The sequence below is a fragment of the Vulpes lagopus genome, chromosome 2 (assembly GCF_018345385.1).
Source record: "Vulpes lagopus strain Blue_001 chromosome 2, ASM1834538v1, whole genome shotgun sequence".
In the NCBI taxonomy this organism is placed as follows: Eukaryota; Metazoa; Chordata; class Mammalia; order Carnivora; family Canidae; genus Vulpes; species Vulpes lagopus.
The window spans coordinates 148,968,921-148,984,502 of record NC_054825.1 but is presented as its reverse complement, the minus strand read 5'-3'; the positions used below and the strand labels follow the sequence as shown (position 1 = coordinate 148,984,502).

General features: G+C 38.1%; 1 protein-coding gene across 8 annotated transcripts in view; it reads left to right on the top strand.

Moving 5' to 3' along the window:
- Nucleotides 1–15,582, top strand: part of RFX3 (regulatory factor X3) — a 435,833-nt gene that overhangs the window by 258,842 nt on the left and 161,409 nt on the right. For all 8 annotated transcript variants that reach the window (XM_041737022.1, XM_041737032.1, XM_041737008.1 and 5 more), the window contains one exon: nucleotides 13,561–13,685. In XM_041737022.1, coding sequence (XP_041592956.1) covers nucleotides 13,569–13,685 — 117 coding nt within the window. In that variant the 5' untranslated portion in view covers nucleotides 13,561–13,568. The remainder of the gene's footprint in view (nucleotides 1–13,560; nucleotides 13,686–15,582) is intronic.

Here is a 15,582-nt window from a genome sequence, read left to right as displayed (position 1 = left end):
GACACAGAGAGAGGCAGAGACATAGGCAGAGGGAGAAGCAGGCTCCAGGAGGGAAGCCCAATGTAGGACTCGATCTCAGGACCCCAGGATCATAACCTGAGCCAAAGGCAGATGCTCAACCAAGGAGCCACCCAGGTGCCCCAAAAGATACAAGTTTTGAGTGAGTTGGCCAGTTTCCCAAGTCGATCATTTGGTGAAACAATTCCTAGCAAGTTGATTTTTGGCAAAAATAGACCCAGTGTTATCATACTACCATCACTGTCTCTGCCAAGGTTAGAGGACAGTGAAGCTATAATGAAAGAATTCTACTGTCTTGAATATTTTCTCTCTGCCAAATCCTATAGCCAAAGTTGGAACCATTTGGAAGGTGGTCTGCCTCTGTGTGTATTTCCATTGGGTGTGACGTACTTACTATATATGCCACCTAGCTTTTGATACTAATTACCTATGTGTGTGTTTCACATGGTTGCCGCAATATAGACATCCAAGATCTTGAAGAAGTAGAATTAAAAGGTCTTTGTGGAAATTGGGAAATTTTTACTTTGCTCTGCCCTTTCGGATCACTGTAGCAAAATGTGTCCCATGTGAATGTTTGATTGAAGCAACGAATGGATCAAATCATTTGGCCTATGTCAAGGTGGTCGTGTTCTCAAGCAGGGGATAGATAGACATGATCATTCTACCAGAGGCCTGTTCTAGGGTGTTGCTTTGGTGCATAGTTTCCCTGAGCACTGCCTTTTGGTCAGTAATCTTTAAAGTTCTGTCTGCTTCCTAGTTACTGTCCCAAATTGCGGTGCAATGCCATGAGGTCGGAGAGTTACATTATTTTCCTGGCTTTACTGAAGGCAGTTTGTGACTAGATATAAAAGGGAGCAACAGCTCCTGGTACCTGTGCCAAAGACCCCTTGGTTTCACCAAAATCAATTTTTTGTTGAATTAACCAGTTAAGACTGTCCTTTCTTTTGGCATCTGAGAAGCTGCATCCAGTCATTCCTGTTCCTTTGGAAGTGGAGTTGATGGTGGGCACCAGACAGCTCAACTCCCAAGATTTTAGAAAGAAAAGATACACTTTTTTTTTTTTATAACACTTTCTAACCCATGATTTAAATTCCAAAAAGCCCATGTATATTGATACCTCGGTAGAGGTTGTCTAGAACCTTATATGATTCACCATTTTTATTAGTCTTCGCTGTGATGGACAGAATAGAAGAGACAGCCATGTTGTCAGGTACTCACTATTGCTGGAAATGGAATTAAGATGATTTTACAGCTGAACATAACATGGAAAATCTGTAACCGGGTTGAAAATTTGCATCATGTCCAGTTCCTTATAATGTAGAAGTTTTAAAATGTAGTCAAGACTGCTACCTTAGACAGGATGGCATAATCGCTCGTCTGTAAAACCTTTAAATTGTCACATTATAAGCCTATTACAGCATATGGCTGGGTTAAAACAAGGAAAGAAAAAAATCTGAATTTTTGCTTCTGGAGCCTAATAGATGGTATAATATCTTCACGCCCTCACTCTGCCCATTGGTAATGGTGTGACCTTGGGGCTTAGAGTTATTTAAGCTTTGAGCCTAAGTTTTCTCATCAATAATAACGAGATGATAGTAGTACCTACCTCATAGGATTTCTGGACAGATGAAGTAATGCATGCAGAATCTTTACATAAATGTGTTCGCTACTTTGTAGCTAAAGGCTGCTTGAAATACCTTTTTTTCTGTGAAAAGTTTCAATGATTGTTAAGAGACCATAGAAGAACGTCAGTTGAATGTTGCCAAGCTCAAATAAATTTCGAGTGGTTAATTAATGATGAAGTTAGAACAATTACTATTAGGCTAATTACTTATTCTTAGCATTTCAGCTATGAAAATTAAAGATCTCTGAGTGCTTCTGTCTCATAAAAACAAAGGAAGCATACCAGGCCACCTTTTCTAAGATGACATGATGAGAGCATTGGATCTGAATCCACAATGTAGTGAATCAGGTGTACTTATTAAAACAAAGTAAATGATGTGTCAGGAGGTTCAGAGCAATAGCTGAAGACTTAATTTGCTCATTTGAGTTTATTTAATCCTTGTTTCATTTTTTAAGAAATTATACAAAATCTGTTGAGGCTTACAAATCTTGGAATATGGGAGTTGTTGCAAAATTCTGCCGTAATGAAAATTGAAAGCAAAGTCACACTGGAACATTAAGAGAAAACGTTCTTAATGAATAACTTGATTGGAAATGGTTCTAATAGAAAATTGTGTTTATACAGAATTTGAAATTTTGAAATGATTCTGATACTATATACTCTTAATAGTAATGTGTCATCAGGGTCTTAAACTCATCCCCCACTCTTTTACAATTATCTGTTTATTTATTTAATTTTGAGATAGAGAGAGAGAGAGAAAGAGCAGGGGAGAAGGGACGGAAGAAGAGAAGGAGCCGGGTGTGGGGCTCAGTCTCACAACCCTGAGATCATGACCTGAGCCAAAACCAAGAGTTGGGGACACTTAACCCACTGAGCCACCCAGACACCCCAGACAAATTCCCTTTCTTATTCTTCTGTTCATTCAACAAATTGAAGATCTCTGTGTTAGGCACTGTTGCCTATTAGCTGAAAAAGAGGCAGAATGTATGTGCCCATCGTGTTTATCATAATCTGGCCGGGGAGACAGTTATCCTACAATATGATACTTGCAATGCCCTGAGTGAAAATAAGGTGCTATAGGAGCACCCAGAAGGACGTCAGCCCCAGACTTGCTAAGAAGAAGGGAGCAGAGTGGTGGTGGTTTGGAAGACTGTCTGTGGGATGTGGAATTTGTCCTGAGATCCCAAAGATGAAGGGAAGATGAAAGAAGGTGGGGAGGAACCACTGCTTCAGAGGGAGTTCCTTGTTCACAAGCCCTAGGTGTGGGGCACTGAGAGTGGTTCCACATGCGTGGATTGCATGTCTTGGGAAAATGGCAGGCAAGAGCTCTGTGCTAACAAGCCTTAGAAGCCCTGTGGGGGGGTTGGCAGTTTATCTTGAGCGCCCTGGGGACCTATTGCCAGGAGTGACCTGAACTCTGAACTCTGAATAGATTTTAGAGAGAGATGAAGTTATTCATTAAAAAGCAGCATCATTGGGCTAGTTAGGTTTGGGAGATGAAGGGAAACACATGGTGATGAAGAAAATGATTGGGATTGGTCCATCACTATTATTAGTGTATTTTCAGACAGGAAAGAGTTCCCTTACCTTTTTTTAGCCCTGTGGGAAGACCATCCAAGTGCAAGACGAGGGAGGATGGAAAGGAGCTCGTTATGTGAAATTCCACGCTTACATAAAATACTACATAATGACAATTCTTTTAAACGTAAAGAACTTACAGTTGATTTTAAGCATATTAATAGCTCCAGTTAGGGGTATTAACCATACATTTATGAGGTAGCCTAAGGTAAGAGCCCACTATAGAAGAAACTTGTTTTGGGAGCCAAGAAACTGCTTTAGACTGAGTTGGAAGGAGAGCCATTTTGGGGTGCATCACCAATTCCCATAAAATGAGCTCCAAAGGGACATTATCTCTATTTCAGTGTACTTGACTTATTTCAAATATTACTGATATTTAGAAATAATTTTTCTGTTTCTCAGTGTACAGAGTTGGCTGGAGTCTCCATGTTATATGTTTCATTCTTGATCCAAGCCTTTATTCCATGTGTATATACATGCATCTTATAATGAAAATCGATGTAAAAATTTCATTTGATTAATAGCATGTTTTACAGTGTTTCCAGAATTTGTGTGTGAGTATATAGATTTTTTTCCAAGTCCACCCACACCCGTTCACAACATTTGCCAAAAAATGGCAGTAATGAAAGTTCAGTTCTTTAAGATATTGTACATTTAGAGTGGGGTATATCATTGCCATTACTAGCAATGTTATTACACAGTATTATTTTCCCCTTTTAGATGTGTTGATCTCTCTGAGCCTGTCATTAGGATAGTTAGAAACTGCAAAAGGCTCTATTCTCCACTTTTATAAAAAGAAAATGAGAGAAAAAAAATAGAAAAATTTCTTGTGTAGGCAAGAAAATCCAAGAAGAAAGTTGTCATTGAAGCCTTCTCTGGTGTGAAGAAAATTAAGTATTCCTTTTCTTGGCCTTCACCCCTGTAAAATCCAAAGGTAATCCTCTTGTTTCGGGGTGACACTACCTGCTTGTTTTCTTTAATGGCTCTTTAAATACTACTGCTTTTTAGACTAATCTTTACCTTCTTTGTTCTCATATCCTCTAAAGTGAGACCATTGGGACCCTTGGTGGCAAGGCTTTTCTGGTTTATTAGTCCTGTATTGGAGCATCTGATGGCTCAGTGTGGTTGGGTGTCTGCCTTTGGTTCAGGTCGTGATCCCAAGGTCTTGGGATCGAGTCCCACATCGGGCTCCCTGCAGGAAGCCTGCTTCTTTCTCTGTGTCTCTGCCTCTCTCTCTGTCTCTCATGAATAAATAAATAAAATCTATAAAAAAAATAGCAGAAGGTAGGAGGGGTGCTTTTATACATGTGGATGAATCTACACCAGTGAATGTAGGGAAAGAAGGAGAACACTCATGTGTGTAAAGTTTAGGGTATGGAGGAAGAAGGTACAGATGACATGAAGGCTAGTTCCAAAAGGGAATATTTTTTTTTTGGTGGGACTACACATCTGGATTCCCCATTTGTATCCTCTTTGCAACTGGGTGATCTTTAGAAGAAGCACCATTCTTCATCTCAGTTTGTATGCAAGGGAGCAGGATTAAAAGTTACTTCTGGATTCTGGATTGGACAGTAGGTACGGGGTAGGGTCATAAGGAAGGGATCATATTTGACGTTGACATCCAGGAGTGTGCGTCGCTAGATTTCCTTTTTTGAGCAGAAAATGACAAATGTCATGGAATTCGCAATGAATGAGTCTGTAGATAAAATCTCCAGATACATTTTTTGAGTAGGCTCTTCCAAGAGAAGCACTCAAGAAGTTGTTTTTTAGAGCTGCTTTGGAGATTTGAGCCACTTTAGTGGGAAGGGAGACCAAGCTCTTGCCCTGCCACTTAACAGATCAAAATCTACCTTTGTAGCTGTCTTTGAGCTTGTAAGGTCTGTTTGAGGTTACAGAATCTAAGACTGACCTTTTGGGAATGGCTTTAGGCTAAACGGATGTCTGGAGCCTGTGTTGCTTTTGACCAGCAAATCCAAGGTTAGCTTGAGACCACTCAAAGTTTATGGTCATTGGTTTAGGAAAGCCCATATTTCAAGAGTTGGAAGTTCCACTGACGTTATTCTGTCTCCTTAAGCATTTTTCCAAAGCATGCATTTATGTATCCATGAAGAAGATTGTATTGTGGGCTGCATATTATTTGGCAACCTGCCTTCTCTACTTACGTTATTATGATTATCTTTCAGTGTTGGCTTTTATAGATCTGTACAGTATTCCACTAGAGGGATACAGAATAGAACAATTTATAAGTTCCCCAGTGGGGCAGCCTGGGTGGCTCAGCGGTTTGGTGCCGCCTTTGGCCCAGGATGTGATCCTGTTCTCCCGGTATCGGGTCCCACATGGGGCTCCCTATGTAGAGCCTGCTTCTCTCTGCCTGTGTCTCTGCCTCTCTCTCTGTGTCTCTTATGAATAAATAAATTAAATATTTTTTTAAAAAAGTTCCCCAGTGATGGATATTTTGGTTGCTTATTATTGGCTTTTATATACCATACTTGATTGAGTTTTCTTGTGTTTATATATAATGTTATATATACATACACATTCATTTAATTGGTCCCTTGTTTGACTGCTTTCTACGACACGTTCTTGAATGCAAATGAGTCTGCATTTTATAACTTCTTTCATCTATAAAATATTATGTGACTACAGGGTTAGTGTAAGTCTCTTTTAATCCATGGTATGCGTTTTTGTATCATAAAAGTTATAGGTTTGATGACTTCATAGAATTATATTGATTACATACCAGGTATAGTACATTTTTGCAATTTATGTCATATTTGTATCTCTTCAAATTTAGAATTCTTTCTCAGTGCCCAAAGTCCTCATAGACTACTTTATCTCTCTTTTTTTTTTTTTTTTTTTACTTTATCTCTTTTAAAGTTGATTTTGCTAAAATAGCTTCAATGCGGCTGCTATCCCTGTAGCCACCTAGGGTCCAATGACAGCTTGCCGTTATTGGAGTCACACAGACCTGGACTTGAATCCTGACTTCATCTCTTAATAGCTATGTGACCCTGGGCAAATTAATTTCTGAACATAACTTTCCTCTGCTATAAAATGGGAATGTCTACTTGATGAGTGAAATTAAAGTTAAATGTGTGCAAAGCATCTATCACATAGTAAGTGCTCAGCAGCGGTAGCTATTCTTATTAATGTCCCTAATAATGAAGATGATAGATTCATAATCAAGGGCTCGTTGCTCATCATCGTTCATTGCTGAGTGTTAATGTCATTAAATGCTCCATCCAGTAGGTTCTGGTCACTCTCAGGATTGGATGGACTAGTAGGGAGAGACCTTTATAGCTTTGTCTCATACATTTTGATGAGAATTTTTCTGTATATTACATCACTGTGCTCTCAGACTCTTCCTCCAGTAGGAGAGAGTGTAGGACACTTAGATGTTTTTGTTTCTTTGGTTTCCTTTTCCTTTTTTTTCATCTGGTATCTGAGCACCACCATTTTTTAGCATGTGTCAGGTAGCTAAGACCTGACTTGCCTACTCATGAACGTGAGTAGGAGAAAATGCTGAACAGCACCAGCAGTAAACTTGATTCTCTTTTCCCCAAAATGACCTCTGGGCCTGATGACAGCTCTTCTTGATAACTAGAAACAAATAACAAATAGTAAAATAGTCCTTATGTTATTTCAGTAGTTTGGCTTTTCTAATATGGTAGTAGATGGTTTTATTTATTTATTTTTTTAAGTAATTGATCCTTCAAGATAAAAGCTGTTAAAGTAATTTAATTTGAATTTTCTTCTCCAAGGAAACAGTTTTTCATACTATGAGCCAAGGGAAAATTAGTTAAGCAAAAACCTTTGTTTGAAAAGTGAAAAAAGTTACCCAGGCAACCTGTATATGTTACCAGTGTGCTGATTAATCATCACCAACATTAATCACTGTCCTCAGTTATCACAGGAAGATGACTGCCTGACAGTCTACACTATTATCATTCCATCATTGTCTACAGATCAACTTAGTACAAAAGATTAATTGTACACAGTCATGAGGTTTACAACATTAAACCTAAATAAATAGGCAGAGCTTTTATAATACAGAAAATCAGGAAATTTCTTTTTACATCCTTTCAGTTACTTGCTTTATTGATTTCCTGAAGCCCTGTGTCGTATAATGAATAAACTTTCAGAAGTGTATTTAAAAAAAAAAAAAAAGGCTGACTATAGTCTGTAGCTTAACTAGTTTCTTTCATTTGTACAAGGTGAAGTGGGAGAAAAGACAAGTCATAGTGTTTTACGTTTGTACTCAGTTCATCAATATGTTTTTGTCAAAGTTTCAAAGCATTAAATTTATCACATGATTATTTACCTCTATATATAAACTTTCTAGTATGGCCTGTTGTTTTACGTTATATTGTCTTCTGTGAAAGTTTCTTGATATCCTTAGTTTCTTTTTTATGAATTGAAATCGTTCTAATATTTTTCAACATCTATTCCAGAATAGTCCAAAAATGTGCCTATTTCCTACTCATTTTATGTTCAGGAAAATATATAATGGCAATTTGCTCCCCCCAAAAAACACAGCTTGTTTTAGTTTTCTAATTGTAATAGAAATTTTAATTGCTTTGGGCATTATGTATAATAACATTTATTTTCTAACACTTAGTAGAAATCTTATGCCACAAAGCATCATTTATGATTTGGGATTTTTCCGTATAAAAGTACATAGATGTTAAACTTCTGTATTTAAATTCAAATTCTGACAAAGTTTTTTCTCTAAATAGCATTCCTATACTCTTATGTTGAACCAGGTTTCTAAGTAAATAATTTATATTTGAATGTCATGTTTTAGATGTGACATGACTTAGTTATACCCATTAAGTGACAGTCATACTAACTTTGCTAAATTTGGTTCAAGTAGGAATTGGAAGTAACATCTTTTGTTTTTCTATACTAAGAAAGAAGGAAGGAAATTCTCTGTTGCACTTGAAAATTAAATTACAAGTCTTTATTTTCTCTACTGACTTAGAACCTGTTACATTCCTCAGAGTAAAAAAACAAAACAAAAACAATAGAGTCAGCATAGAGGAGCCAAACTTTGCAGACTTTGCTTTTTTATAGAGCAAATTATTCCAGGCTGGAGAACCCCAATAAAAATTAGATGGATACCACTTATTTTTAAGCTATCCCAGTTAGATAGTTCTGTTTGAAAAGTAATTGATTAGGTCAGACTATTAAACCATTTAATTTGGCGTGTACATTATGTGTGATAAAAGGAATCCAACTGTGAATTTGAGTGTATTAAATAATCTTCAGGAAGTTCCATAAAGAACATCTGAATGCCTTGAAACTTGCAATAACGCATGTTTGTTCCAAACACATTTGCTTTGCCTAGGTTTTGCCCATCAGGTTGAAGAAATGCTAATCTTGTTGCATTCAGCAGCTGGGTTTTTGCAATATTCTTTTCCTTCTCCTAGGGGTTAATTAGCCTTCTTTCAAAATGTGGCCTATTTAGCTGTAGATTCGCATGATTCAGCCAGAGTTGGCTGTACAAAGCAGAACCGTTAACAGGCGGGTGTGTCCAACTGCTTAATTAGCCAGAATAAAAAGGTCCTTTGTCAAACAAGCATCTGTTGCTCTTGACACACCTGACAGCCACATTAGGCAAGGATGACTAGACTGAAATTGTGCATGTCTCTCCTGCAAGAATATACAACTCATTTACATATGGGCTGCATCATGGACCAACTGCAGGGGTTTATTTAGCTTATCAAAATGGATTAATGTGACTGCATTTGTGGTTGATAAACAAATATCACTTGAAAGGGGGCTGTGAAAGAACTGAACTAACCAAATTACTCCCAAACATAAACAAAGCACAGAAACCACTGCTGGCTGAATAGGAACACCTCACATGTACACACAAACCTTATGTTGTGTCTAAAACAAAACCTACAAGTGAAGCCTGCTAAGGCACTACCTTCAGTGATGATTCTTGCTTTGCTGAAATGTTGGAAAGCTACCAGAACTCTCTGAATGCGTCAGTGGGTTTAAATGATCTGTTGAGCAGCATTTGGCAGGAGGGTTCTACTCCTCAAACATGCTTTAACATTCTAATTGATCTGCTGTTAAGTTGGGTCTTCAGAATTAATCAGTTAAAATGCCTCTGGAAAAATACTTACAAGTTAGACTCTGTTTGGCCTCAGCAGAAAGAGAGAACACTTCCTAATTTTGACCTTGAGAGAGAAGAGATGCCTCTCCATTGTTATCAGAGGGTGTAGATTGAATACAATGGATTGAGAATCCCAGAGACTTTGCTGTTCAGACCTACAGTCTGTAGCCTTTCATTTGGAAGCCCTATCATTTTGATAATGCTAAGTGATATCTTGGCTTTGGAGTGAGAGAAACCTGGGTTTGAATTTAGACTCCTCCCCTTATGGGCTGTGTGGCTTTCTGCAAGTTAGGTGATCTATTTGTGCCTCAGTTTCCTCATTTGTTAAGTGGAAATAAGAATGCTGCCATTAGTGAGAGTCTTCCAAGGATTAAATGGTATGTATTTCAAGCCCTTAGCATATTGCATGGCACCTGGGAAAAACTTGTCAGATGAGAGACCTAATTATGGTTATGAGTTTTTGAGCCAGTCTCTGGCAGGGATGGGAGTGAGACCCTCTTACGTCATGAGGCCTTGGCACAAGAAGCCTCTTTCTCATAACTGAGGAAGACAATGAAATCATAGGAGGTGAAGTTGTGTCTGTCAAGGAGAGATGAAGAGACTAAATTCGTATCCATTGGCACAACCCTGTGACCCAGGGTGAGGTGGGATGAGGAGCAATCCTTGGAGAGGAAATGGATGTTTCGGGACCAATTATTGGTTGTTCTGGATTGGGCTTTCTGTGCCAGTTTTGATGTGGCATTGCATGGAGCCAGAGACTTGGATAGAAAGCTCTCCTTGAATTTCTCACTTGAAGTTGCAAAGCCATCATTTCCTTTCTATCTCATTTCCCCCAGTCTCTTCTGCAAAGGCTGCTCCTCTAAAACAGTTGGGACCCATTTCCTCCTTTTTCATTCTGAAAAGGTCCCCAGTTTGCTTTACTCTCCTCTCTTCTGTGTCTGTTCTGAAATTCAGGACTTCCCACTCGATCTGGTGGTTTACTACATGATCCGCCTTAGTATTTCCAAACCCTCCTTTCCAACCTCCAGCTGTTTGACCCTGGTCAAGTATGACCTAACATCTCTGGGTGTCCTCATCTCTTAGTAAAGTGGTCAAAAGTTGAGTATTTCTCTTCTGTATGAAAGAAGTGAATGTGTAAAAATGTTACCAAAATTATCTTAAACCCAAAATGTAATTTTTTCATTTTTAATCTCGATGTGTAAGACTAAAGTTCAGGTTACCCCCAAAAGTGTCATGAACTCACATGCCTATAGAGGCCAGGCAAATGAAGGGATATTGCCATTTAAGTAATTTACCTAAAAAACATATAACATAGGTTCACCTTTTCTAAATTTTCACATTTTTTGGAAGAATCTGGAAATTGGTTTCTAACACCGGGCTTTCTGCTTTTTAAATGTTGGCAATTAAGAATTTTAATTGGTAGTAACTCTAAGACAAAGCCTTTCTGTGGAGTCTAATAGAGTCCATGAGAGGCCATTTTTCAAATCTGTGCCTTTTATCTTCTGATAAGGTAGTTTATTGAGAATTCTTAGGAATTGCTTTACAAGAATACTTAATTTTTTTAAAAAGATTTATTTATTTTGGAGGGGAGGGTCAGAGAGTTAAGCAGATTCTACATTGAGCATGGGACCTGATGGGGGTCTTCATCTCATGACTCTGAAATCACTTTTTGAGCCAAAACCAAGAGTCTGACACTTAACCAAGTGTGCCACCTAGTTGCCCCAAATGTATTTAATTTTTAAAGAGATCTTTATTTTTTATATTCTTGCCTATGTTTAGGTCTAAAATAGATAACACGGTATGGATCATATACCAACAGGGGTGTGTAAACTGGTCTGCAGAACAGTGTATGGGCACCTGAAATGCCTTGATAAAATTACTAGCCAGCAATGGGAGAAATAGGAGGGAGTTTTAGGTAAGTGACTTCACTCTAAGAAACACCCACCCTCGATTGGCCATAATTGGCACCCCTATTTTCATGAACCCATTTCATTACGAAACGGATGATGGCCTCTGTCTATCTTGGAGTTGGGAAGAGAGGCTAAGAAAACCTCACTGAAGGTAGTATCCAACATCTGCTTCATTCTTCATTCTCTGCAGAAAGTTATCTGCTTATTCTTAACCAATAGCTCCTCTGCTGTAGCACAAAAGGCATTGTGATGGTCTACAAGCTTCAATCAAAGGACATTGGCTTTTGCTTTCATTTTGAGGAGGGTATATTTTCCCTCTGATGGAATACAAGGAAGAGGCACAGATAGGGTTCCTCATGTGTATATCCCTTTCCCAGAATTTGAGAATCAGGAGTCCTCCAGTTAATCTTCATTAGACAAGAATTTTATGTAGTGAATCTTCTCATTCTCAAACATTTTTAGGCATATCCATAGTCTTTAATGCTAGCCCAGAGGGGTGTGTGTGTGTGTGTGTGTGTGTGTGTGTGTGTGTGTGTGTGTGTTTGCTCGGAGATTAATGCTACAGTTTAAAAAATGAGCCATCGTTTGGTGATGTCACATAAAAATCTGAACTTTTCAGCTTCGTTTGGAAAATTGGGAGACCTGGCACCTACCGCTTAGCCTTCCCACAAATTCTCAACTTCTTGGAGCTGAACGTTAGTAGCTGACCCAAATAAATGGGGTGGTAGCTGCAGTCTCTATCACTTCCCCGTTTATTTTATAAGCTTCTAACCACCTTCACTCTGTGTACCCGAGGTCCCTCGTCTGTAAATGAAAGATTATAACCCTACCAATCACACCGGGTTGTTACTGGATTAATTTATATGGTAGAGCATTTGGAAGAGTCCTTAGCATATGTTAAACATTGAATCAGTGTTAGCTGTTAATTGCTGTATCTCTTGTATGTGGTAAAGTTTATTATACTGCTTTAGGGCTTTGCCTAACAATAGAATATGAAATCACTTAAAGAGTTGCCAACAGTCAAGGCCTAGAAAGAAAAATAAGCACAGATTCAAAGTGAAAAGTTTAGTCTCATGGCTGTTCCTGTCCACCTTGAGTGAGCCTCCACCTCTCTGGGTTCTGGTTTCCTTTTTTATAAAATAAGAGTAGATGAAATGTCTTCAGAGGTCCATTTCTAAAACTGAATGAGGTGCTAGAAAAGGTTTGAGGGGAAAAATTGGAAGAGGGCACACTGTGACAAAAGATGATAAAGGGCTTAATTTTCTCCTTGAAAGAGCTAGATACTCTTTCAGAGTTTTTGTAGGGAAAATTAATGTTCACCATACTGTTCACAGATTTAAACCATAATGCAGTGTTTTTCTTAATCTACCAATTAAATATTGTGCCCCTAGCCCCTCAGGAAAGAAAATTAGAATTCTGTTCCCTTGCTCAATAACACAAAAATTAATATTTACTCCATTGACTATATAAGTAGTTAAAGGGAATGCTGAGATCAGGAGGTATGAGAATCCATGCCCATTAGAGCACATGCTGCAAAATTTAACATGTTAGCAGAGCAGACACATACAAACTAAAAAATGTGCCAAGTTGAACTTTGGATGGGAGAAGGTAAAATTTCATGTTTTTGCTTACAAGTCTCATTTCTATCCTCCCCATCTTCAAAATACCAAACATTTGTTGACTTTTGGCTATCTTTGTTTTAAATTAACGTTGATTTTAGTACTATATCATACCACAAGCAGAGCAAATTAGTGAGCCCGACCCTTTGATTAAGTTTTTGGATATGCCTTACTTCTGTTTTAGCTTACAGCATAGTAAGTTTGAAAGTTGGAAAGGGTTAGAAATAATTTATTCTAAATTGCACACCTTTGATGACATCCTAATGGCCTATAAAAGTGTCTAGAAAATAACATTTTTCTGACATATTTACATCCAGTCAGGGTTCTTGTACTGAAAATTGAGTATCTTGAAATATTTTGGGGCTTAGTTTATAATATGATTGAACTGATTTATAACAGCTGAGACCTAAGGAAGGTAGACTTCAAGGTAGTTCAACTTTTATAGCCTCAAAATTAGAGGTGCTAATGGGGATTTTTTTAAATGTGACTTGGTAATTTTTTGTATTTATTTAAAGAGTGATCCGAGTTACTAGAAACATGCATGGGATATGATGGCAGTGTGTTGGCGTAAGAAGTACCCTGAGAGTTGAAAGTCTCTCTCAGCATAGGGTTTTAAGAACACATGTAATGCAGCTAGTCATGTGAGGAGAGCGTTTAAAACGTTATTTCTCTTTTGATGTATTTCAGAGACCATCATGCAGACATCAGAGACCGGGTCGGACACGGGTTCGACAGTGACTTTACAGACATCTGTGGCTAGTCAAGCAGCAGTGCCTACACAGGTGGTACAGCAGGTACCAGTACAACAGCAGGTAAGTAACAGCCGTTCTCAGACAAAAATGCCATGCCTTTCCCTGTGCTGACGACTGTCTGCCCCACCGAGCTGTATCCAGAGAGGATTTGGATTCTCCTTTCTGACCCAGTGGGTGCTGAGATAGATTGAGTTTGGTTCTTAGATTAATCTGAGCAAGTGTTTCTTGAGCACTTCGTGGATGTAGCAGATTGTGCTGGGCTATAGGGATGCAAAGGAAAGTATCCAAACCATAATCCCTGTTCTGAAAGAGCCTCTTACTCCTGTTTCTGCCTTGACCATCCTATATGAGTTCTGTCCCTCTCTTTTCCCCTCCCTGATTCTTTTTTTTAAAATTTTTTTTAAGATTTTATTTATTTATTCATGAGAGAGAGGCAGAGACACAGGCAGAGGGAGAAGCAGGCTCCCTGCAGGGAGCTCAAGGCAGGACTCAATCCCAGGACCCCAAGATCACCACCTGATCCAAAGGCAGGTGCTCAACCACTGAGCCACCCAGGTGCCTCTCGCTTCCCTGATTATTGACCACAACTTCCTATTTCTTCCTACTGAAATATCATCAATCATAGTTAACACAGAATCAGCTCACAATAGGTAGTACTTGATAAAGGAGAGGTTTGTATGTAACTTCCAGGCAAGGATTTTGCCTTTGTGATGATTTAGAAAATGCCTGAGTATTTTAGAGACTGAAAAATACTGTTGAATGAAAATTAAATGATCTTGAAGGTCTGGAGATCTGACTCATCCCGTTTAAAAAATTGAGAATGAATTCATCGTCACATATTTACTACAGAGCTTATTCATACTCAGGACACTCGGCTTGTTTAGGAAAGATAATGACGAAATCATGCTATTTGTGCCAGTTAATGGTTCTACAATGTGGATTAGTGAACACCTTGGCCTGTCAATTTTTCTGAAGAGTGGTGAGAAAATAAATGAGAAAGATCATATAGAGCATTATCTTGAGACTTGTGTGATTTGCCTCTAATTTCTTGGTATCAAGGAGAATCTCCAGCAAATGTCACTCTTACAATTACAGAAAAGTAGCTAGCGAAAGATATTTTTTAGGCAGAGGTACTTGCGGTTAAATTCTTTTCAGGTGATAGAAGCGGGATGGGCAGGGAGAGGGCTGGGATCAAGGAGAAGCTTTTTAAAAATTTTCCTGTAGGTTCCTTTTTGTAACATCACATTTTATTTCCTGATTATAGTATCTTTTTATTTCTCTCCGAAGATACTAATTTTTAAAAAATTGTTGAATTTTTTTCCTTTTTATAGTCTTTTTCCTTCAAACTACTTTGCTCTTTGGGATTTTGTTTTTTGTTACTTTGTGGAGTTTTTTGGAGATATATATATATATATATATATATATATATATATATATATATATATATTTTTTTTTTTTGGTCTCGTCTTTTTTTGAAGCTTTTCTTAGATGTCTGATAATCTTTGCTTGTTTATCCATATTTAAAAGCTTGAGGATAAACAGCTGATTTGCATGCATGGGTGGGTCTTGTTGAATGCAATGTAGGGTCGGTCATCTGACTGGGCTTTTTAACTGGGGACCCTCTGGTGTTCAGTATCTTTTTTCCTCTTGGGCTGTCATATTTTTATTTTTATTTTTATTTTATTTTTATTTTTTTATTTTTTATTTTTATTTTTTTGGCTGTCATATTTTTAAAGAAGACTTCTCCAGCTTCCTGCCTAGAAGGTGAATACTTGGCTGCCTGAAAACTGAGTGGAGGAGGAATATTGGGTATTTCTTGCTCTAATTCACTTAATCCTTCTTTTTTTTTTTTTTCATATGATATTACCCATGGTTGGGGGTTAAACTAAAGAATAAATCCCCAAGCCTTACCAAAGTTCGGGAAGGCGGCCACCCATCTCACTGCATGTAGTTGGTG